The 25,443-nt window shown below is 38.2% G+C and overlaps 1 protein-coding gene across 2 annotated transcripts in view; it reads left to right on the top strand.

The window, feature by feature from the left end:
- APLF (aprataxin and PNKP like factor) overlaps nt 1-25,443 on the top strand; it is an 87,152-nt gene that overhangs the window by 40,598 nt on the left and 21,111 nt on the right. For both annotated transcript variants that reach the window (XM_060659625.3, XM_060659616.3), the window contains 3 exons: nt 1,692-1,837; nt 14,212-14,570; nt 15,532-15,657. In XM_060659625.3, the coding sequence (XP_060515608.1) occupies nt 1,692-1,837; nt 14,212-14,570; nt 15,532-15,657 (631 nt within the window). The remainder of the gene's footprint in view (nt 1-1,691; nt 1,838-14,211; nt 14,571-15,531; nt 15,658-25,443) is intronic.

Raw genomic sequence — 25,443 nt, 5'->3', positions numbered from 1 at the left:
TTTCCTTATGTTCATCTGTTTTGTCTCTTAAAGTCCTCATATGAGTGAAGTCATATGATACTGGTCTTTCTCTGACTAATTTCTCTTAGCATAATACCCTCTAGTTCCATCCACTTAGTTGCAAATGGCAAGATTTCATTCTTTTTGATTGCCAAGTAATACTCCGTTGTATATATATATATACCACATCTTCTTTATCCATTCATCCATCAGTGGGCATTTGGGGTCTTTCCATACTTTGGCTATTGTTGATAGTGCTGCTGTAAACATTGGGGTGCATGTGCCCCTTCAAAACAGCATCCCTGTATCCCTTGGATAAATACCTAGTAGTGCAATTTCTGGGTTGTATGGTAGTTCTATTTTTAATTTTTTGAGGAACCTCCATTCTGTTTTCCAGAGTGGCTGCACCAGCTTGCATTCCCACCAGCAGTGCAAAAGGGATCCTCTTTCTCTGCATCCTCGCCAACATCTGTTATTGCTTGAGTTGTTAATGTTAGCCATTCTGACAGGTGTAAGATGGTATCTCATTGTGGTTTTGATTTGTATTTTCCTGATCGTGAGTGATGTTGAGCATGTTTTCATGTGTCGGTTGGCCATCTGGATGTCTTCTTTGGAGAAGTGTCTATTCATGTCTTTTGCCCATTTCTTCACTGGATTTTTTTTTGGGCGCTGAGTTTGATAAGTTCTTTATAGATTTTAGATACTAACCCTTTATCTGATATGTCGTTTGCAAATACCTTCTCCCATTTTGTCGGTTGCCTTTTAGTTTGGTGATTGTTGCCAATTCTGTTTATGTTCACAATTCATTTAGTCAAACATTTACCAAGCACCAGTTTTATGCTAGGCACATTTCTAGGTGCTGGAGACAAAAGGAGGGAACAGTGAACAAAGCACATAAAGTTCCTGCCCTCATGAAGTTGCCATTTGAGTGTAGGGGAGACAGATAATTAAGCATGAAGATTGTCCTCTTAAAAAGAGCAGATTTTTTATTTTTTCTGAATAGAGGGCTCATGGATTTATTAACAAAATATGATACCGACTTAGGTTTGCCAAATATGTTGCACCTTGGCTAAGTATTATATGGGATACAGTGTCCATTGTTATTGAGACTTATTTTCTATATTGGTGAAGTTTGTAGAGGTCACTCTCCCTTTTGGGTAATTTTGGGTTCTTAATCTGTTATTAAGTTTAATTTCTCACTGTGGATGTTAGGGGCTCAATAATTATATGTAAAATTCATTGGCTGACTATATGTTAAATTATCTGTTAGGAAATTCAATGCTAAAATAAAAAATAAATAACACATCTCAAGTACTGTGATACATAGTTTATATATCAAACCTCATTTACTCGTAGTAACTCTATGAGTTATTATTATAATTCCCTTTTTTGGGGTGGTAAAACCAGCGTTCAGAGAGGCAAGGTGAAGCAGTTCAAGGATAGCACCTGTTCATATTAGCATCTTGGCCTGACTGTCTCCAGGGCTGGAGCTCCTGGCCAAAGTGCTGCTTAATACTTTTTTGAGGTTTGCAAATAAGTGTTTTCAAGTTGGCATTAATATAAATGGACTTTTACTTTTAATTGCCCTTTTATCCTCTTTCTTTCTTTCTTTCTTTCTTTCTTTCTTTCTTTCTGATTGACATTTGAAGATAAAAGATAATTTTTTCTTTTTCCTTCTGTATATGTTTAAGGTAATATAATCCAGGGAAGTGGAAAAGAAGGAATCTGCAGAAAGCGATTAAATTCATCAGGAAGTTCAAAAAGTACATCAGCAGAGCAAGACACAGGGAAAAAGTGCAAAAATGCTCATCAGGAAGAGTCTATCATTTCATCCAAGGTGATTTTTTAAAAAATTTATTATTTGGGGGCGCCTTGCTGTCTCATTTGGTAGAATGTGTGACTCTTTTTTAAAAAATTTTTTAAAACATTTGTTTATTTTTTGAGAGACAGAGACAGAGGGTGAACGGGGGAGGGGCAGAGAGATAGGGAGTCATAGTCCAAAGCAGGCTCCAGGCTCTGAGCTGTCAGCACAGATCGTGACGTAGGGCTTGAAGTCATGAACCGAGATCATGACCTGAGCCGAAGTCGGATGCTTAACTGACTGAGCCACCCAGGTGCCCCTAGAGTGTGTGACTCTTGATCATGGCGTTGTAGGTTTGAGCCCCAATATGGGTGTAGAAATTACTTAAAAATAAAATCTTTAAAAGAATTTATTATTTGATCATTTGTTTTCTTTATCAAGTGTTCTAGGTAAGAATTAATTATATGTTGTATGCAGCAAGGAAAAACCCAAACTGCTATTTATTACTGAGTTTATGAAGATAAAAACTAGCCCAGATTTTTTTTGGCTTACAAAAACTAAATTCGTACTTGCTTTGTAGAAAACATATCTATTTAATTTAGAAATTTTCAGACTGGAAAGAAAGTGGAGACCACTAGACTCTGGTCGTAATTGGCACCTCCGTTCTGAAAACCCAGTTTCTTCTATTTCATTGGTCATCCTCAGACTGCATATGTAGCCACTTTTTTCTTGATACCTGTGAAGAACAACTGATAGGCTAGTTCTTAATAGTCTGTTGCAGGATTATTTCTGGGCTAATTTACAATATTTAGAAACCTTCTCTTTCCTCTTTCAGTTTTTGCTAACTCATTATAATGGTTTGGCTGACTTAAGCATTCTTTAACACTGGGTACTTAATGAAAATGGGACCTATTATTGGATGCATTTAAAATGAGAGAATTAGAGAAAGAGAGAAAGCATGAGTGAGCGAGCAAGGCAGAAAGTTCAGGTATTTTTCCTCTTCAGAAAAGGGTGGCTTTAGGTAACAGTTCTCGTGATCTGTAGTTCTGTGGCTAAGCCCTGTGGGTGTCCATCTTTTTAGTCTTAGCAGGAGCCAAAGGAGTAGGATTGGTTTTAGAATAGTGTATGCTGGGATGATTGAAATGCAATCAGGTCTTCCAGAGGGTCAGGCCTTTTATAGTACTCACCTCACTCCTGCCTCCTCTCCCGTTAGAAAAGATCTGGCTTCTCACTGGATCCTTTCTTCCAGCTAGGGAAGTGAGGTCTAATCCCCATGGGCTCAACTCCTTTGCTTACTTATGGAGTGAGTTTTAATAAATGAAAACAAAATGTTTTCTAACTCACATGTATTGACCATAAAAAGCTATTAAGATAAAACTTGTTTACTTTGAGCCCTAATATGCTCTATTCTCTGAACATATTAATGTGACTGCCTTTTGTTTCCAAGAAGAAAAATTACTTTTTTCAGAAGAAAATTTGTAGTATACATATTTTGCTATGTTTATCTCAACCCATTATCCAAGCTTGGTAATTACAAGTAAAACTTAAGAACACTTTCTTAATTGATAGATTGCAGAGAGTAGTGAGCAGTAAACAGATCCGAGATATTTGAGGTATTTGTGAGATTTTGAAGACACACAAATTAGACTGTCTGCGAGTTTTGTGACTCTAATAATGTCTGGTCATGAAGATAATTGCTCTGAAATTGTCCATATTTCTCATTAGTTCTTACATCTTCCTGCAGCTCCTTACGGGTTATATAATTGTCCATTTTGGGAGTGAACATGAGGGTGCTTGAATCTAACTTTAAAGAAATAATCTACCTAATTCACATAATCTAATTAGGGCTCTGTTATAAACAGAAGGAAGCCTACCTGAAACAACTTAAGCAGGTGGTATTATAAGGTGTGTTAACTGTTGCTGGGGAGCCAGGTCCCAGGAATGCCGGAGCGTTACTTCTCCTTCCTTAGGGTTTCTGAGAGAGCTTCATCTCCCCTAGTACAGGAGAAATAAGCCTCAATCTTCCATAACCTTTTCATAACACTTTACACAGGGCTCTCTGGTAAAGTGGGGCCAGAAAAAGTGACTTAGACTAAAAAGCCAAGCAGAGCCTTTCCAAACTCTATGCTCTGTCCCTGTCCAGTTTCAGTTTTAACACTGGTTGGCAGCTGACCCTGAGGGGTTTCTATAGCGTGGAGCAGGGGAGGGAAAAAGTTAAAAGTGAGAGAAAACAAGAGGCTGGGCCCACCTAGTTAGTCTAATGGCAGGAGATTACCAGTTACAAGAGACTAAGAACGGTTTGACCAGGACTATAGAGTAGACGTAGGTCAATTTACTTAGAAAGAATCACATTCTCTTGGGGAGAATTGGTGAGAAAGGAAGTGGAAAGAAGGGGCAGAAATCACCTTCACCCTCTTGGGCCCTATTCCTGAGATTCTGATTCAGTTGATCTGCAGGGCCTGTGCAACAGTATTATGGTAAATAAACTCCCACAATTTTAATGGCACTGAAAGGTGAGAGCTACTGATGTACCATCATTCAACACCTTAGAGGAAACTGTGGATCAAGGTCATATTGCTAGAGATCTCGGGACTCAAATGTAAGTCTTTCCATTTGGGGTATAATGGATTTCTCTACCACACAAATTAGACTGTCTACAGGCTTTGTGACTCAATGTCTGGTCATGAAGATAATTGCTCTGAAATTGTCCATATTTCTCATTAATTCTCTTACATCTTTCTGCAGCTCCTTACGGGTTATGTAATTGTCCAATTTGGGAGTGAACATGAGGGTGCTTGAATCTACTAACGTTAAAGAAATAATCTACATGATTTACATAATCTAATTAGGGCTGTGTTACAAAAAACAGAAGGAAGCCTAACTGAAACAACTTAAGCAAATAGTATTATAAAGCGTGTTGTCTGTTCCTGGTAAGCAAGCTACCCTAATACTTAGTGACTTAACGGTGTTTTATTATTTCTGATAATTCTGTGGGTTGACTGGGCTCAACTAGGCAATTCTTTTGTGACACCTTTTTGGTGTTGAGCTGGGCTGCTTTCAGCTGGGAACTTAGCAGTGGCTGGAACATCCAAAATGGCTCTACTTGCATGAATAGTGCTTCCACAATGGTTGACTGAATGACTGGCTCCTAGCTGGGCCTCCCTTTCTCCATTTAATGATTAAGTAATCTAGGCTGAGCATCTTTACCTTATGGCTGGTTTCCAAGGGAGTGAAAGTAGAAGCATCCTTCTCTTAAGGCCTACATTTGGAACTGGTGCAGTGTCATTTCTGCTGCATTATTTTGGTCAGAGCAAGTTACCACCAGCCTAGATTCAAGGGGAGGGGATAAGGACTCCTCTGCTTAATGGATAAAAGGATGGAAGGAAATGTTGGCAGTCATCTTTGATGACTGTCACACAAAGATGAGGAATAACTCAGTTTCCAGAATGGAAAGGAAAATACCAAGAACTATGGATCATAAAGACCAGCTGGGACAAGGGGCTTGATCACAATCATGTTGGTCTGTGGTTTTCCCATCTTTACCTCTTGAATCGTTCTTCACTGTTGTCAGCAGGCTTGTTTCACCTGGAGTACGACATGGTCACTGGTAGCTCCAGGCTCGTGTCGTCTAGTTGTTTAGCTGAAGAGGAAAAATGAGAGTTTCTCTGTGGTTTCTTCTGTGTTAAGTTCTAGGGACTTGGATCATGAAATCTCCACTTAGGTCCTTCATAGTGGTTGGGGAGATGAAGTAGTTTAATTACCCCTTTCTGAGTCATATATGCACTCATTATCAGACAGATGGAGGAAAGGGGGTTGAGAAAGAAATAAATACTAGGCATTGTATTTTTTTTTTGCGGGGGGGATACTATAGTTAGATCTGGATAAATTCAGAGAGGAGGAAAACTGGTAGTTTTTAAGTTGGTCGAGATCAGCCTAACAAATGAGATTTGGAACAGTTGGGAACACTTGGGTTATACCATAAGGTGAAAGAGCAGATGTGAGGAAGAAAGGGCTTTCAGAATTTCAGTGTATCTAGAGGGGATTCTCTTGTTTTGACTTGGCCTCTATTGAGCAGTCAGGTGTCAAGGTGGTCAATTAGGACAAAGAGCCGAACTGAAAGTGACTCAAGCCTTTCTTCACTTAGTGCGACGATGCAAGCAAAGGGGGAAATGAGTTGTCAGCTTTCCAGTGTTCCATTTTGTCCCAAGGAATGGCACTTGGCAAGGGTCAGGTAGAAGAAGGTATGGAGAATCTTCTAACTGCTGAGGAGCCCTGAACCAGAGGCTTCTGCTTCTTTCTAGACCAGCAGGAAGAAGAGGAAGAGCTAGGAGTGGAAAGGTACAGAGTCAAAGTAGAGAAAAGTGCCTGTGCCTCAGCCAAGGCCCCCCATAGGGAGATCTCAGTGGAGATCCCAGAGAAGGGCCTTAGCCAATCACCCCCTTTCCCCCCACACCTCTCCAAAGAGACCTCTGGATGGAGGCACCTGGGCAAGGAATGTCCCATAAGTATGGCTGGTCCAGCACGGCTTGAGTCCCTGCTTACAGCACCTTCCAGGAAACTGTAGCATACTGGCTGTGTACCATGTCTGATGTGGGGAGGGCAGCTTCCCCCATGAGGCCTGCCAGTCAAAGCCTTGTGATTGTCTAAACTTGCACTTGAAAGATCACATATAGAGTTTTGGCCTAGAGCCAGACTCCTCAGTCTGCACCTTGCTCTACTGACTGCTGTTTCACATGAGTTCCAGAAAGACCAAGAGGTCTGAGTGCACTCCACCCAACTGCTGTCTATTCCTTTTAATCTGAGTTAGGGCTCCCACATTGAATCCCATCTCCTTTTCTGTTTGATAGGCTTGACTAGACATCGTAGAATGTGGCATATTAAGCTAACAATTTACAATAATGTAATCTTACCTCCATTTCCACCCCCTCCCCAACCATATTTGTCTGACCCAAATCTAACTTTCACCTTTAAATCTTTGAGTACTTCTAGTAATATGCCCTTATTTGAGCCTTGGGACTGATAGTAATAGGTGATACAGCAGGTGGAATGATATTGACCTCTCAGTCTAGCTACAGGGGTCACAAGTTCCTAAGTCACAGTGGGAGTCTTCGCCAGTTAACCCTGAGCATCCCAGAAGTCCATTCAGGCGGTAAGATATTAAAGAGATATAAAGAGAACAAAAATACCCAATTTAGAGCATCCTGAAGATGAAGGCTATTCTGCCCTATCAGGATGCTTTAGTGATTTATTTGGCAAAACCAACAATTTGACAAGTGTTTATCTCAGAAAGTGTGAATCTGAACAACTGATCATAGAGTGTAATGTAGGCCTATTGGTAGTTTGGATGTATCATTTTTCCTGCCAACTTGAAGACTGCAGTCAGGGTTATTCAGAAAGAATTTTTTAAAAAGTCATCCAGAATATCGAAAGGTCCAAGTATTCAATAAAGTCTTTAAGGCATTACCAAAAATAGGTTGTTTATTCTTGAAAGCTGGTTGGGGGGGTGGGGTGGTATTTTGAAACTATCTTCATTTGTCTTGAGCACATTAGATACGTTGGCTTGGCTGCTTATATTATAGTTTGTTTGGGGGAGGTGTATGTTTGGGGGGAGGAGAAAGATGCTTATTTAATCTCTTTGAAGGAGATTTTGTATTAGGTGTTGAAAGATGGCTGGCATGCTAGCAAGTGGGCATGACAGCAAGAAGTGTCAGTGAACGGCACAGTGTGAGCAGAGGCACGGAGGGAGGGAAGCGTGTGCGGCCCGTTAGTGTACATGTACACTGGAGTGTCACCTGCATGCTTGCATGGACGTGTGTGTGGATGTGGGTGGGCGGGATAAGGGGAGGAAGCCACTGCAGTAGACTGGGGAACAAATCAGGATGGCGCTTGACACCAGACTGAATAGAAATCAGGACTGTATCGTATGGCTTCAGAGACTTTGAGAAGGAGAGTAAGATGGTCAGGAAGATGGCTATAGCAACGGTATGTAAGATGGAGGTGGGAACCTCCTAAGAATCTGCCATGGGAGGCCATAGGGAATGAAGGCCTGAGCTAGAATGGTGGCATTGGGACTAGAAAGGAGTGAGGGATAGGAGACACATTTTGGAGAGAGAACTAACAGAACCAGTGACTTAACGGCATATCGAGGAGAAGGTATTGAAAATGTTCTCAACACAACAGAGGAGTAGGTTTGACAGTTGGGGGAGGGAAGGGAGTAGCTGCTTGCAGTGAGGCAGTGGTAGCATATCTCTGAAAGCTGTCTAATAGACTGAAATGAAAGTCTGTCTCACGGAGGAGGTAAAAATCAGCACTAAGGAGAGAGTTCTGTTATATCTGTGTTATTTGGAAGCAGACTTGGAAACAGAGCATTTAGAGTATAGGAATATATGGAGGTGGAGGCTTTGGCAGTGAGAGCCATTTCTGGTTTCACTGCCTGTTCTGTATGTATATGCAGCTTCCCCTGTGCTAATAATTGCTGACGTGAGTATGCTGGCTGTTAGGTATTTCATTTCTCTGTATATAGATGCCTGCTGTGGAGTCTTACTCCTATTTCTTTACGAAAATAGCAGGGGAGACGAAGAATGTAACTCTTATTGTGCAGCCATCTCTTAAGTAAGGCTATATGCCCCAGAGCTCCTTGATACTGGTTTAGTACATCAAAGAATCCTACATCCTTTGCTTCTGACTAGCCATATAATGCCATTTATGGCATGGCTCTGATGAGCCCCGCAGAAACATCTTTTTATTCATTCATTTATTCAGTAAGCATTCATTAAACAAATAGTGGTAATATAATGGCATTGATAATGGCATTGATAAAAACAACTTACACACACACATACACACAAGCATTTATTGGGCCCTAATTATGGGCTAGACCCACCATTAAGATATACTTATTTCATTTAATTTTTAGAAAATCCTGGAAAGTTGATTGATAATATCCCCAGTATACAGATCAAGAGACCTGAAACTCTGAGAGTTTATTTTACTGTATTTTTTTAATGTTTTTATTTATTTTTGAGAGAGACTGAGTGTGAGCAGGGGAGGGGCAGAGAGAGACGGAGACACAGAATCCAAAGCAGGCTCCAGGTTCTGAGCTGTCAGCGCGGAGCCCAACATGGGGCTCGAACTCCTGAACCGCGAGATCATGACCTGAGCTGAAGTTGGACACTCAACTGACTGAGCCACTCACGTGCTCCAAGACTCTGAGAATTTAAATCAACTTGTTCATATTCAAAAGTTAAGAAATGGCTAAACTGATAATCAAAATATGATTTTTTACTTCAAAGACCTTTCTAATAATCATTACACCAGCAGTCTTTCTGTTATATGCAAGGAATGTAGGATAAAAAGTGAGTAAGATAGCTGATAAGTAGTTCATAGTCTTGTGGGGGACATACTTCAAAATCATGAAATAACGTGACACCACATTGATTTTTCTGGGGGCCTTGTGGACTGCCTAAGCCAACTTCTAGGGAAGGGATCCTCGCATAAGTGATCTGAGTTGAATCTTAACAGAAGAGGAGTAGGCATGAACCAGGTGCAGAAGAGGTAGAGGTAGGACTCCATCCAAGTAGATGGGTAGCAGGTACAGGAGCAAAGAGGGTACAAATAGTATGCTGGGAACTGTTGTTCTTAGAATTCTCAGTGTAAAGCTGGGCAACAATGTGAGATGAGGTTGGAGCTGGCACTGGGGACCAGTTGCAGAGGGAAGACCTTGAAATGTTTTTGGCCACGAAGATAATCCTGGCAGCTCTTTAGAGGAGAGATGGAAAGAGAACAAAATAAAAGACAGGGGGATGAGGGAGGAGATCAGGACATCTCAGTCAAGAAATTAAGAGAATGTGACCGAGGTTAGTAGCATTAAGGATGACACAAAGTCGTTGGGTTAGAGAAATCTTTAAGAAACAAAACTGCAGGACTTGTTGCTTGGATCTGGGCAGAGTGAGGGAAAGGAGTGAAAGACAGACTTCCAAGTTTCTGGCTAGAATAGATGGAGAAGTCTTGTTGGCAGAATCTTGGGTACAGAATTCAGGGAAGGATTTCAGTTTTGACATTTTGAGTTCAAAGTATGTAGGAAGGATATTGAGGAAGCAATGTCTAGCTAGTGGTTGAGTATAAGTTTGAAGTTCAAGAATGAATTTGGGACTGGAGATTGGGACTTTTTTTTTTTTTTTTTTTGAGACACAGAATGAGCAGGGGAGGAGCGGGGGTGGGGGGGGGAGGGCGGAGGGGGAGAGAGAGAGAGAGAGAAAGAGAAAGAGAAAGAGAGAATCCCAAGCAGGCTCTGCACTGTCAGCACAGAGCCCACTGTAGCACTCAAACTCATGAAGTGTGAGATCATAACCTGAGCTGAAATAAAGAGTTAGATGCTTAACCGATTGAGCCACCCAGGTGCCGCTGGAGGCTGGGATTTTTGAATCCTTAGTATGTGGGTGCTAATAAGACTAATGCAGGACTTTTAAGGCAGCTTAATACAGACATTCTTTCCAAGGGTAGCAAATTACCTCAATGAACTTGAATTGGTAAGAAGTTCTTTATCCTGTCTCTTCTGGTACATTAAAACTTCAGATGGTTTAGGGGCAAGGGAGGGCATGCTGGATTAACAAGACTATTTTAATAGCCTTAATAGTACATTCCAACCACCTCCCAGTCCAAGATCACCTTACACTAACTCCATGCTCCTTGATCCCTGAGGCCTCTAGCGTATATTTTTATAGCAAAGGGAACCTGGGTTCTCTATCATGAATCTTCAGCCTCCCACATTTCATTCTTCATATTTTCATCAAATCTAAGAAATAAGCAGTGTGGGTTCTTATAACACATGGACCTCTCTGCCTTTCTTCTGCTTCTTCCAAGTACAGAGTACCTTCCATCTTTCCTATCCCCTCCCCCGCCAGTTCAGTGACTCTGGCTCCTGAGCTCTGTAACTGGCACAGGTTGAATTTGTGTCTCAGCAAACTTACAAATTACTGCATGTAATGGATTTTGGGGATCATTTATAAATAATTGAAATCATGAATGTTAAATTCTTGAATGCCAAAAGTCTACTATCAATATTTCATGAAGTTCCATAAAGAACATTATGAATTCCAGCTTTTGTGCCTCTTCAAATATATTTGAGAACACCTGATCCATAGTATTGATATCTGTGTCTTTATCACTCCTTTTTCTTTTAGAATAAATTATCATGTTAAACTTATTCTTTGTGAAGATTTAAGAAACAGTGGGGACAGTTGAAATAATGTTAAACATTTCATATCTTATATTTCATTTTCTTTGGTTTGTTTTTTATTTTTTAAATGGCAAAAAATACATGCTATTGTCAAAAAATAGAATGTCAGAGCATGTGGAGTATAAAGTGAAAATCTTGATTTGCCTTATCCTTCAGTCCCATTGGCCTTACTAATATTTTGGTTTGTATCCTTCTAAACCTTTTATTTGGATTTGTACAAGTAAGTATACACATAGGTATATAGGGTTTTTTTTTAAAGCTAAATGGAATCATAACATATATATATATATATATATATATATATATATATATATATATGTGTGTGTGTGTGTGTGTGTGTGTACATATATTTAATTTTTAATTTAAAAATCCTTAGATACATATATAGAGAGATCTATTCATTTTCCACCTCTGCACGGTGTTTCATGGTAAAAATGGATTCTAATTTATTTAACTACTTCCCCAGTTGTGTCCTTTTTTTTCCCTATCATGACTGACAGGATGTTGAGTGGGATTTTTTCCCCTCTATCATCTGAGAACTGCTGCTGAGGCCCAGAGCTGGGGACAAAAGTACTAAGTGTAGGTATCTCATGTTTGAAAGGAGCCCCCAGCAGTGGTAGCCAGGCCTTTCCTTGTGAAGCTTATTGAAAGATTTGAGAAGTGTCCACTACCCAACCCCCAGGCTTTATACAAACAGAACTGAGAGGCCAGAAAATTTTAAGATTTAGGGAGTGCTGTGTTTGTAGGGAGACGTTATGTTCTCTCTTTTGAAAACCCAAAGTGCAGGAGAATTCATTGTGGAATTTAGAGATGCCAACAGGGAATAAGAGACTGGCATTTTATTGAACATCTGCTAACCTGCCCTGCTTCTACTTAAACGGGGAGAAAGAAAATTGGTGAGTTGACCCAGTGGGGAACTGCCAAGTGGGGAGGTGGGGCAGGATTGCCCCATTCCCACCCCAGAGTTCTAGTCTCTGGCATTTGTCAGTTGGTCCTGTACTGGAGGGAGAGGAGATTGGGTTGTAACTGAGCAGCTTGGGAGAAAAGAGTGTGTGTTATAGACAGGTGTGGCATGAATGCCACCAGCTGAGGGTCAGCTCCAAGAGGTACCCAAACAATTGCCTTTCCCATGGGTTGTTTATTATTATACAAGAAACATAAGAACTAGGTTCCTTTTGCAAGGTCTTTAGTCAGTTTGGATTGCATTTTAAAGTTACATACTATGTTTCTTAAAAAAGAAAAGACTATCAAAACATTTAAGTAATTAGTCCCAAAAAAGTCATGCTAATTAGTATCTTCTCAGGAAATTTGAGCCATTGGCTATTAAGTAATATTAAAACCAGCTTTCTCCAGATGGCAGGCCAGCATACATGAGTCCTTGGTTATAAATTGGTGTGAACCTTCATATATACCTGTTATGTTGTCATCACATCCTAGAAGTGGTTACCAGCAAGACCGAAGTTTATCTGACAATGTTTCCACTCCACAGGATGTATAAGTAATTAAAAAGTTGTTTTTAATAGGATATGACTAGGTTTAATGTTCCTGGTGGTAAGTACAGATTAAAAAGGTTCTGCAGTGCTAATGAGAATATTTACTTGGTTCAAAACACCCTTTGGTTAAACTGAAACTTTTGTTCAGACCACTTCAAGGGAGTCATATTTATTTTCTGAGTCTTTCATGACACACCTTCATACCAATTTTTCTGTGAGGGAGGAGCAGTTTTATTTTAGCTAAAGGAAAAAAGTCATGATTATATTTAGAGGGCAGAAATAAAGTATTGCAATAACTTAGAAATTATAAAGACAGTTCAAGTTAAGAGCATGACACATTATTGAATGGGGAATTTATTTTTTATTTTTTTTTATTTTTATTTTTTTTGAAATTAAGAATTATTTTTTTTTTATTTTTTTTATATTTTTTTTATTTTTTAATATATGAAATTTACTGTCAAATTGGTTTCCATACAACACCCAGTGCTCATCCCAAAAGGTGCCCTCCTCAATACCCATCACCCACCCTCCCCTCCCTCCCACCCTGCCCTCCCTCCCACCCCCCATCAACCCTCAGTTTGTTCTCAGTTTTTAACAGTCTCTTATGCTTTGGCTCTCTCCCACTCTAACCTCTTTTTTTTTTTTTTTTTTTTTCTTTTTTTTTTTTCCTTCCCCTCCCCCATGGGTTTCTGTTATGTTTCTCAGGATCCACATAAGAGTGAAACCATATGGTATCTGTCTTTCTCTGTATGGCTTATTTCACTTAGCATCACACTCTCCAGTTCCATCCATGTTGCTACAAAAGGCCATATTTCATTTTTTCTCATTGCCACGTAGTATTCCATTGTGTATATAAACCACAATTTCTTTATCCATTCATCAGTTGATGGACATTTAGGCTCTTTCCATAATTTGGCTATTGTTGAGAGTGCCGCTATAAACATTGGGGTACAGGTGCCCCTATGCATCAGTACTCCTGTATCCCTTGGATAAATTCCTAGCAGTGCTATTGCTGGGTCATAGGGTAGATCTATTTTTAATTTTCTGAGGAACCTCCACACTGCTTTCCAGAGCGGCTGCACCAATTTGCATTCCCACCAACAGTGCAAGAGGGTTCCTGTTTCTCCACATCCTCTCCAGCATCTATAGTCTCCTGATTTCTTCATTTTGGCCACTCTGACTGGCGTGAGGTGGTATCTGAGTGTGGTTTTGATTTGTATTTCCCTGGTAAGGAGCGACGTTGAACATCTTTTCATGTGCCTGTTGGCCATCCGGATGTCTTCTTTAGAGAAGTGTCTATTCATGTTTTCTGCCCTGAATGGGGAATTTAAAAGACTAGTAGTTTTGGGGGGAAAGATTATGTTCAATTGGAAGCAAAGTTGTATTTTCTTATGTTTCATTTGTATTTTTCTGGTTATTTTTCAGTGAATGTTTGACATAATTGTAAAGGTTTGATACAGCTGTATATTCCTTTTCAAATAACTGTAGATTGTTTTAAAGCTACCAAATTAGAGACATGGAAAACAGCATTTTAAATAATTTTAAAATGTGAATCTTGAAGTTTAAAAAATATAATATTGAATGAATCTTGCAATTTCATGCCTTTTATTAAGTTTACATATTTCTTTTAAAGTACGTTTCATTTATTTCTAGTATCTTCTTTCTGATTTACCTTGTAGGAAATGCCGCAGTCATCTTCTGCAATCATATTAAATAATGCAGAAGTAAATAATAAGAAGGCTAATACACAAAGAAGTGAAATCCCAATAGAGGAACGTGGTAAGGTTCCTGAACATAAGATTATTATGAAAGGAACACGAGATAAAGAAGGCAAGATAAAGAAGGCAAGTTCTGAGGGTTACTTGACTGCCCAGGACAAGTCCTTCCACGAGGAGTCTCAAGGATCTCCTCCTGAGTCCAGTTCTGATCTCTCCAATCCTGAAACTTTGCATGCAAAGGCAACTGATTCAGTTCCACAAGGTTCTGAAGAAAACAAGATCAAGAGGACATCCTGTATGTATGGGGCAAACTGCTACAGGTAAAATGAAATTACAGGTAGCACGAAATTCTGTTGTTTCCATAGCATGTAGCTATGTGGTACATGTGTGTTAAAAGCCCAATAAAATACATTGGCCTAAAGGTTAGGAGCTTTATCATGTTTCTACTGGTTTGCACTGTCTCAGTATTCATTCCTGCAAATCCTGCTAGAGACTTTCAAGATACTGTGAGGGAATTAAATGTTTCCTATGTAGACATGCTGATTAATGCAAGGACATGAACTAGGCTGTCCAGACTTGAGAATTTAATCACCCAGACCTAAACACTTGCTTATGTAATGTCTTATTTAGATATTAGAAAGATGACTTCATAAACAGTTGTAGTATATAATGTAACTATCAAGAGAATTGTAAGTTGTGTTTAAGGCATTCTGCTGGTGCTTTTTTCTTTATATTTTTCTACTTGTGTTTGTGAATCACCATGATACTTTGTTTTGGGACCAGGAGAGCTCTGTACCGAGTAGATGTCATGAGTTTTGTTTTTTTTTTTTTTTTTTTTTTTTTTTTTTAATAAGGGAGTCTAATGGAGAACCTTCCTCATTTTTTTTTTTTTTTAATTTTTTTTTTTTTTTTTCAACGTTTATTTATTTTTGGGACAGAGAGAGACAGAGCATGAACGGGGGAGGGACAGAGAGAGAGGGAGACACAGAATCGGAAACAGGCTCCAGGCTCTGAGCCATCAGCCCAGAGCCTGACGCGGGGCTCGAACTCACGGACCGTGAGATCGTGACCTGGCTGAAGTCGGACGCTTAACCGACTGCGCCACCCAGGCGCCCCATGAGTTTTGTTTTTAACAATGTAGCTCATTGATTCAATTTCTGGAATAATTAGATGTGTATTGCTTGGTTTCCTGCCATATCTTACAAATTATTTTTTGTAGTATATCTAGAACTCTAGTACACCCTATTAATTATTTTTTCTGTATATTTGCCACCCTCCTAGGAAGAATCCTGTCCATTTTCAACACTTCAGTCACCCTGGAGATAGTGATTATGGAGGCATACAAGTCACGTGTCAAGATGAGGCTGATGAGCGGCCTGAATGTCCCTATGGAGCATCTTGCTATAGGTATGTACACTTGAAATGTTAGCTGTATTCCTTTTCTCCTTAATCTCTGTTCTATGTTCAGAAGCAATTGCAGGCAACTTCTCACTTCAAGCCTTTTACTCTTTAAACGTCCATAGATAGCAGCTTTTCATTTTGTTCAAAAGTAGGATTATAATGTTTCTTTTAGATAAACATAAATTGTTGAAGTTATTAACCTAGTAAGTGCCTGAATTTGTTCCTCATTTCTAACTTTCCAAAACGCAAATCAGGTATTTGAAAAGCTGTCGATGCTACCCCATTGTACACTCTATCCAGACTCCTTAGTGTGACATAAATCAATTCAGGATGTTATCTCTGCCTTCCTCAACTCCTGCCACTCCACCATTCTTGCCAACACAGGAAACTCGATCCTCATAGAAGAGTGCCTTCTTCTCTTTCCTTTCATAGCATCTTTTGCCTGTCTGTGTCATGCACAGTAGAATTTACCTTATGAGATTGCATTTGTTTCTTTACTGGAATGGCATCTCCTCCAGACAATAAGTTTCTCAACGGCAAGGACTATTTTATCCTTGTGTCTGCAACTTTGTTTAATGAATGAATGAACTAGAAATAAATCAAACTACCAAAGAAAGTAGTAGTGAGTAGTAGTAGTGAATTAGAGAGCTTTAATTCCAAACAGCTATCTTTCTTAGATAAATTTGGAACAGTTTACAGAACCTACAGTTCTATTTGAAGTTGTTACTGTTTCTATGATTGTGGTTTTCAGTTGGAATGCAGGATAATCCTCTGAGGCTAGAAAGAAAAATCAGAAAGCTTATGCCTTATTATTTGAAAATTGCTTTGTTTCATTCCAGCAGAACATCTTGCAGACCTCTGCATATGCAGGTGACATATTTATGAAGAGGGGCATTGCAGGCATTGATAAAAGTATGACAGTTTAAAATTAATTTTATTGCGATAAGGGTATCTATTTAGAGAGAGAAAATTGGAATCCTAATTCACACCATAGTCAAAAACTGGATTCCAGATGGATCATAGAACTAAAACGTGAAAGAAAAAAACAATAAAGCTTTAAAGATATGTGTAAGAACATTATTTCATAGTCCCAGACTAGGAATTGTTTTCTAGAACAAGATAAAAAAGCAATAACTAAAATGGAAGACATTTAATTATTTGACTACATTAAAATTAAGATTTTTTTTTATACATCAGTAGACACTATTAAGTGAAGATAAGCTACAAAATGAGAAAAAAAAAATTGCAACCACATAATTGATAGTTGGTGTATATCCAGAGTACAGAAAGAGGACTTAACCAATTGCTACTGTTTTTCTCTTAGTGACATGTACAGGCTTTTTGTCCAAAAGGAAATCCAAATAGTGAATAAACTTATGAAAAAGTACTCAGTATCATTATTAATTAGGGAAATTTCACACAAGCATGTACATACATGTGCATACATGCACACACAGACACACACACACACCCTTGAAGTAACTAATTCCTTGCTCCCTTTTATTCATTCAACAGATATTTCCCAAAGAATCATTAAATGCCAAGTACTGATGAAACAATGTTGAGTGAGATGACTTGTAGAAGAAATGTGTGTCTGTCTGTCTGACTATCTATCTGTCTATCTTTAGAATAAAATACCTTTCACAGCTCATGGTGCCATGGTGATATTCCTTTTCCTTTTTAGGGAACTTTAGGGAATATTTTAGGGAACTTTTGTAATATAGAATTTTATTCATATCCATAAGTGGGGGAAATGTAGAACAAGTTCCAATGAAGCCATAATTTATTTTCAAGTATTCGCCAATATTGTTGCCTCTATACTTCCCTCTCCTCTACCTGCTATCCCTACCCCTAGATTATTTTGAAGTTAATCCTTGATGTTGTATCTTTTCATCCCATTTTATTCATAGGTATCTTAGGGTATATCACTAAAAGATAAAGACTTTATAAAAATGTACTACAACACCATTATTAAATAAATATCATTTAGATCCTATCAGGTATCCCAGTTCTCTTATAGTCTGTCTCACTCTCTCTCTCTCTCTCTTTTTTTCTTCTTTGATTTAGGAGCTAGTTAAGGTCCATATATGGCGAAAGGCAGCCGTGTTTCTTAAGTTATTTAATCAATACGTTCCTCTTCCTTTTTTTTCCTTGAATGTATTTGTTGAAGAAAGCTAACCATTTTTTTCTTAGGAGTGTCTGATTGTCTGGATTTTGCTGACTGCATTACCAAATTGTCATTTATTATGTTTTCCTGTATTTCCTAATAATTGGTATTTAGAGCTAGAGACTTGATCAGATATCAGTTCTAAAAATTGTAAAAGTTGCCTGGTCCTATGAATATCATGTCCCTCTTAGTCTCTAAAATGCTTCTTGCTATAAAGTCTCCTTTGTCTAATACTTACAAATGTTTAGGGGTTGCTCTTGATATACTATTATTATTAATTTATAATTTAGTTTTGTTGTGGTCATACATTTTTTAGAATTTATAATGTATTGAAATTTGGTTTTGGCTCAGCATATGGTCTGTTTTTGTTGAACATATTATGTGCACTTATATATGCTGTGATTTGGGGGAATAAGGTTCTGTAAGTGTCAATTTGGACAGGTAGTTATAGTGTTGTTCATGTATTTATTATCTTTGCTGATTTTTTTCTGTAGTTGTTCTATCAGTTACTGAGAAAAGGATGTGAGAATCTCCACTGTAATTGTGGGTTTGTCTACTTCTTCTCTTAATTCTGTCAGTTTTAATTAATGTACCACCTGTGGTCTGTCCTCAGTGGAAAAGCCATAAAAATGGGAAACTCACTCAAGCTGCTCCCTTTTTCCATGTATTGACTCCCCTCTGCTTTTGGTAGCTTTCCATTGGCTTAAGATTATGGTTTGTTTTTTTGTTTTTTTTTTAAGGTTATTTATTTAATTTTGGAGAGAGAGACAGAAAGAGAGAGAGCACGAGCAAGTGAGGGAAAGGAAGAGAGAGGGGGAAAAAGAGAATTCCAAGCAGACTCCATGCTGTCAGCACAGAGCCCGACATGGGGCTCGAACCCATGAACCCTGAGATCATGACCTGAACTGAATTAAGAGTCGGACACTTAATTAACCAAACCACCCAGGCACCCCAAGATTATTGTTTTTATATTTTTAACAGAGTATAATTGTTACCTGCGGGAGGTTTAGTCTGATATGATCTCCTCTGTCATTACCAGAAGTAGAACTTCTATTTTGTGTAATATAATATAGCCACTCCAGCTTTCATTGCTTAGTGTTTGTGTGATGTCATTTGTCATCCTTCTACTTTCAACATGTGTCCTTATGTTTATTTACTTTTTATTTTATTTTTTACAAAATTTTTAATGTTTATTTATTTTTGAGAGACAGAGAGAGACAGAGCACGTGCAGAGAAGGGGCAGAGAGAGAGGGAGACACAGAATCAGAAACAGGCTCCAGGCTCTGAGCTGTCAGCACAGAGCCCAACACGGGGCTTGAACTCACGAACTGTGAGATCATGACCTGAGCCAAAGTCGGACACCTAACCAACTGAGCCACCCAGGTGCCCCCCTCTGTCCTTATATTTAAAGCCTGTCTCTTGCAAATGACATATAATTGGTTCACTGGTTTTATTTTTAATCCAGTCTGACAGTCTGCTTTTTCAGTGGATTGCTTGTCCAATTACATTGAATACAGTTGCTGTGTGTGTGTGTGTGTGTGTGTGTGTGTGTGTGTGTTTTGAGAGGGAGAGAACACGCAAACAGGGGAGGGGCAGAGGGGGAGGGAGACAGAGACTCAAGCAGGCTCCTCACCCAGGGCAGAGCCCAACACATGGCTCAGTCACACAACAGTGAGATCATGACCTGAGCCCAAATCAAGACTCAGACGCTTAACTGACTGAGCCATCCAGGTGCCCCTAATTATAGATATTTTTAAGTTTAATTTTATCATTTCACTATTTGTTTTCTACTTGTCCCACATGTTCCTTGTTCCTTTATTCTTTTCCTGACCTCTTTTGGATTGATCAAGTGTTTTTCATTCCATTTTTTTCCTCCATTAACTTTTTAGTTATATATTCTTTTTTTCTTTCTTTATTACTTACATTTGATTTTAATAGGCATCATTGACTTATTACAGTCTACTATACAGTTGGTTCTTTTACCACTTCCCAAAGAGAACAGTAATCCTACGAGTCAATTTAAATTCATTTACTTTCTCTTTTGCCCTTTTTGAAAAAATATTGCTGTCATATATTTCCACCTTTACATGTGTCAACTTGTAAGGCATTGCTATTATTTTCTTAAGTTTTAAGCATTAGCATTCACTTCCATTTATTGACGTATTTGTCATTTTGGGTAGTCTTCATTTATTTCTGAAGTTTTATCCTTTTATCTGGGACAATTTTCTTAGTTGTAGGAACTTCTTTTCATATTTCTTTAGTGAAAATCTTATGGAAGAAGATTCTTTCAGCTTTGATGGGTCTGAAAATGTCCTGATTGATTGATTGTTTGATTGATGACTCTTCACTGGGTGTAGAATTTGACTTGACGGTTCTGTTTTCTTTCAGCACTTTGAAGATGTTGTTCCATTGACTCTTGCATCCATAGATTCTGTTAGAAGTTGATCAAGAGTCACATGTTCTACTGACTGAGCCACCCAGGTTCCCTTCATTGCTTTTACTTTCAACAGTTTAATAATGTGTTTCTAGATATGATTTTTTTTTACATTTATCCTATTTGGGGTTCACTGAACTTTTTTGAAGGTTGATGTCTTCGTTAGTTTGAGGAGATTGCTTAGCTGTTACCTAGTTTCTCAGATATTACTCTGCCCCATTCTCTGTCCTGTCTCATTCTTCTACTCTAATTAAGCATGCCCCATATGTCTCTTATACATTGTTTTATTATTTCCATTCTTTTTTTTTTTTTACACTTCTGTGCTTCAGATTGGATATTTGCTATTGATTGTCTTAGAGTTTAGTAATTCTCTCTTCTTTTGTGTCTAGTCTGCTAATAAACCTATCCAAAAAGTTCATAATTGCAGATATTGCATTTTGTGCATGTTATCTTTCATCAGTGAGGGCCCCCCTCTGTTTGGGTAGGAGCTAGTCATCTCTGTCCAGTTAGAGATTTAGATAAGTAATACCTAGGTTGATATTTTAATAAAACTCAGTCTGCCTTTGGTTTGTCCCTGTTCCTTTGGCATAACTTTTCTAGACTTTTGATGGAAAAGCAGGTTTCTGTCTTCTCAGCTCTGAAACTTCCCTTTGGAGATTTTGAGCTTAGCCAATTAGGCTACCACCACCCCATGCATCCTAAATTCTGACATGTTTCTTGAGGGGAGACTAGTTATGTGTTTGTTGCCAATCCCTTCTCCCTAGTGGGACTTTATCTGTGAAGCACAACATGAATTAGAGATTTCATTCTGCCTTTTTGAAGTTTCAGACACAGACCTTAAACCTCTCATACTTCCCAGGAACTTAGAAAATGTTTCTTAGGAAGAATCAGCCTTGGGGCGCCTGGGTGGCTCCTTCGGTTAAGCGTCCGACTTTGGCTCAGATCATGATCTCACACTCTGTGAGTTCGAGCCCTGCGTCAGGCTCTGTGCTGACAGCCCAGAGGCTGCTTCAGATTCTGTGTCTCCTTCTCTCTCTGCCCCTCCCCAGCTTGTGCTCTGTCTCTCTGTGTCTCTCAAAAAAAAAAAAAAAAAAAATGTTTATTTATTATTTAAAGAATAAATGATTCTTTTTTTTTTTTTTTTTTTTTTTAAAGAAAGAATCAGCCTTGTGTTTGGGGTTCTTTTAGTTTTCAAGGTGTCATGACAACCCTGTGAGGCCATGAAAAGCTCTACTCGTTTATCTTCTCTCAACTAGAGTGCCTCCAGGTGACTCAAATCTTATTATTCAGCCCACACTAAGAATTGGTAAAGACCTCTAGGGAATAAAACAGCCAGTGATTGTCAGATAACCTTGGAAGGGTTTTTTCTCTGTGGAATTTAAATAGTCCAAAATTCTCATTGTTCCCACAGTTCCCTCATAAAAATAATTTTTATAGTTTGTCAGTTTTTTCCTACTTCTTAAGAGTATTGGCCTGTGATGATGTTCTATATCCTTCTCAAAATCCAAATGTGCCTATTCTTGAGAAGAATGAACATAAAATACAAAACCTTCTTAAGAATAATCAAATGTCAAATACTGTCAAAAATAGTGTCAAAAATTGCTACCTTCATGTCATCGGTCTCTTTAAGAGAGGTCAGAGGAGAGAGTAGTCAAGAGAAAATACTCCAATGCCAGTGATCCACATATGCTAATAGAAACTTCCAGATCTATGTCTAAATATATTTATATATTCACAGAGTGTATTTTTTTCATCTGTTGAGCTGCTTGGTGTCTTGATTTAACTTAGAGATAAAATCTGAAGATTTTTTTTTTCCCTTGTTAATTTTAATTACAGTACAGAGAGACTCTTGGAGAATGTTAGATCTGATTGCTTACTCTGACTACTATTTTACAAATAAGGGAATGGGAACTAAGAAAGGTTAAGTGAGTTACCTAAGACTCCAAAGCCAGTGAGATCAAAACCAAGTTTCTTTCTTCTCTCCTCTGCTCCAGCATTTCTCTTGGCATGGCCTGACTCCACCATTGTAATGCATAGCTTTCTAAAGTTTTAAGTAGACTCCACACCCAGCACACGACTTGAACTCACAACCCTGAGATCAAGACCTGAGCTGAGACCAAGAGTCGAACGCTTAACCAGTTGAGCCACCCAGGAGCCCCAGTAGTGGTTATGTTTTATTCAAATGGCAAAGTATTATTTTGGACTTGGAAAAAAAAAAAACTCCAGATAAGGTACTTTGAAGAAATTGTAAGTTTGTTGGATCAACGAAAATTTTTTGGATCACGCCTAGTTACTGAAGCATGATATATATTTATATACTTTTTCTGGTCACATTATTACTATTAGGCAAAAAACACGATGTAGTAAATATGTCATTTATCATAATATAACATCACTTTAGTTTTGCAATTTACTCTTTAACAGTCTTGATTTTCAGGAGTGTATCATTATTAAGCTGTATACCATTTAGTGCTATTAAAAATGATTAAAGAAGACAATTAGGTAATACAAACAAATTTTATTTAACACTTCATGAAGCAGATGGTCTCCATTCAGAGAACTGCAAAATGGGTTGGAAGGTGGGAAGCTTTTAGAGGATAAAGAATAAAGAACAAGGAAGAGAAAAATTGAAAATATCTGATTGGCTGGGGCCACTTAGTCAACCTTATTTGAGGTAAGAAGAAACAAGGAAATAAGTATAGAGCCCAGACAGAGTTGGTATGGCATTTGGGGATTGGCAGACTGGATATATTGTGTTTGTGGTCAAGCAGAGCATTTATAGAGACATGAGCATTATCTAAATGTTGTTTTGCTGACGTGATACCTCAGGCAGGAGCGGCACCGTCTCAGGGCTCCTTACTTTTACAATGCTGGAATAGAAGCCTACTGTATCAGAATGATAAAATGTTCTAATTTAGTTTGCTTGAAAGCAAGTTTTTATGTAAATGCGTGCTAGATTTTTTCCTAGAGCCACAGAAGAAAAATATTGAAGTCTCACAGATCATAAAATAACCCACAAAAATCAGCCAGAAATTATTACATTTAGAAAATTATATATGTATGTTTTCTGAAAGTAGAGCTGTGATAAGCCTACATTTGGGAGATGAAATTTACAAGCTGAAACATCTTTGTTTGCTTTTCAATCTTTGAAAATTTGCCTTCACAAAACAGGATAAGAGTTATCCTCAAGTAAAAACAATCAGTCTCTCAAGTGAAATACTAGGTTGATTTTTTTTTTTCTTTTTGCTTTCTAGTTTTTCCTTCTCATTCCTTGAATGTGTGCAAGTCAGTTTCTCTTTCTGATATTCAACTGCATACAATACACTAAATAATCTTAGTGTATAAGACTAAATAATATTAGTCTTATAATATTATGTCAGCTACCTAAAGTTATATGGTATTGTATTGTATTTCTAAGTATTGTTGTCTGCAGCCAAAGTTTTTATCATGATAGAGCAAATATGAAAACACCAAAATGTACATATATGGGTATATGTCATTTTCAACCATTTCTATCCCATGAGTAAAACAGAAAAACCAGTATGAATCACATATTAAATGCATACTACAGTAAAAATAAAGATTCCTAAAGCCTATATAAGAGGTTGATGTTTAAAAAAAGATATAGGGGCCCCTGGGTGGCTCAGTTAAGTGTTCGCCTTTTGATTTGGGCTCAGGTCATGAGCTCATGGTTCGTGAGTTGAGGCCCTGCATCAGGCTTTAGATAGTACAGAGCCTGCTTGGGATTCTCTTTCTCTCCCTCTCTCTCTGCCCCTTCCCCACTGGTGTGCTCTCTCTTGCTCGCTCTCTCTCAAAATAAATACACTTTAATAAATAGATAATTTAAAAAGATACTTAATTATTAAATTTTACTCTTTTCTAGACAACAGGCATTACTAAAATTTTGTTTGACATTCTACTTTTTTAAACCTCACAAAAAGAACTAGTTGATGTTGTTTTAAGTATCTTGCCCATTTAATCTGATTTATTCCTTTTGAGCTGTTTACTACAGTCTGTCAGAAGACTTGCTCAGTTTAATGTTTTTGATTAGGTTAAGGTACTTGTCTGAATTAGAACATTAGATACTTAATATCTAATATAACCTAGTGATTGCTGCGTCTGCCTCTGACACATTCATTTCCTCTGGTGTGTAATAGGATTTAATGCAGTGCATTATTCCTGTTCTCGTTTGTTAAATTAAGCACTAACCCTAGTGTGTGTGTACACACACACACACACACACACACACACACACACAAATGAATAGAGTCCATCTTCAGTCAGTTTAGTACAAAAATGTAAAGTCAAACTCACATACATTAACTTAGATTTACAAAACTTAAGGCAGGTATGTATTATGCAAATGAAAAAGCCGGTGCCTTGTTGTTTTTTGGAAGCCAATGACCTACTTCTAATTTTTAAAATTATAATACCTTCTAAGAGGGATGATGTAAGGAAGTGTATTAGTTATCAACTATAAGTGTTCTCGTTGTAATGAATCTACAACATGATCTCTATAATTGAAAGAACACAGTGTTTTGCAACAAGCATAAATCATTGTTAAAAAAGTATATTTGAGGGGTGCCTGGGTGGTTCAGTCGGTTGAGCATCCGACTTCGGCTCATGTCATGATCTCACAGTTCATGAGTTCAAGCCCCACGTCGGGGCCTGTGCTGACAGGTTGGAGCCTGGTGCCTGCTTTGGATTCTGTGTCTCTCTCTCTCTCTCTCTGCCCCTCCCCCACTCACAGTCTGTCTCTGTCCCTCAAAAACAAATAAACGTTAAAAAAAAAAAAGTATATTTGATAGTAAATTCATTATCTTTTGTTATTTGCTAATCCAAATTTATAGGTATGCTCTAAAATTTCATTCTATCTCCTGTTTTTGAAAAGTGTCCCAAGTTATTGCAATATTATCTTAATTGATCATGTATGCAAACGTATGCTTCAAACTAGGAGATACTGATTTTGGGGAGTTGCTTCATAAAAATTAGGAATGTGTGTTTAGTGTAAATCCATTATTATTTTATTTGAAGCAAAATGAATAGGTTTTAATAAGGAAAAACTCAGTTGTCTGGTAGTTGAGATTTCCAGAATCAATCATGTGAGACCCGTCAATCATTTTTAGTTAATAATCAAAGTTGATAGTGTCTTATCCACTTTTATAGGATCTGCACACAGAGGGAGTAACCT

This window comes from Panthera onca, chromosome A3 (genome assembly GCF_046562875.1).
Source record: "Panthera onca isolate mPanOnc1 chromosome A3, mPanOnc1 haplotype 2, whole genome shotgun sequence".
Lineage (NCBI taxonomy): Eukaryota > Metazoa > Chordata > Mammalia > Carnivora > Felidae > Panthera > Panthera onca.
Note: the sequence above shows the minus strand (reverse complement) of the source record. Positions and strands in the feature narration are given on the sequence as shown.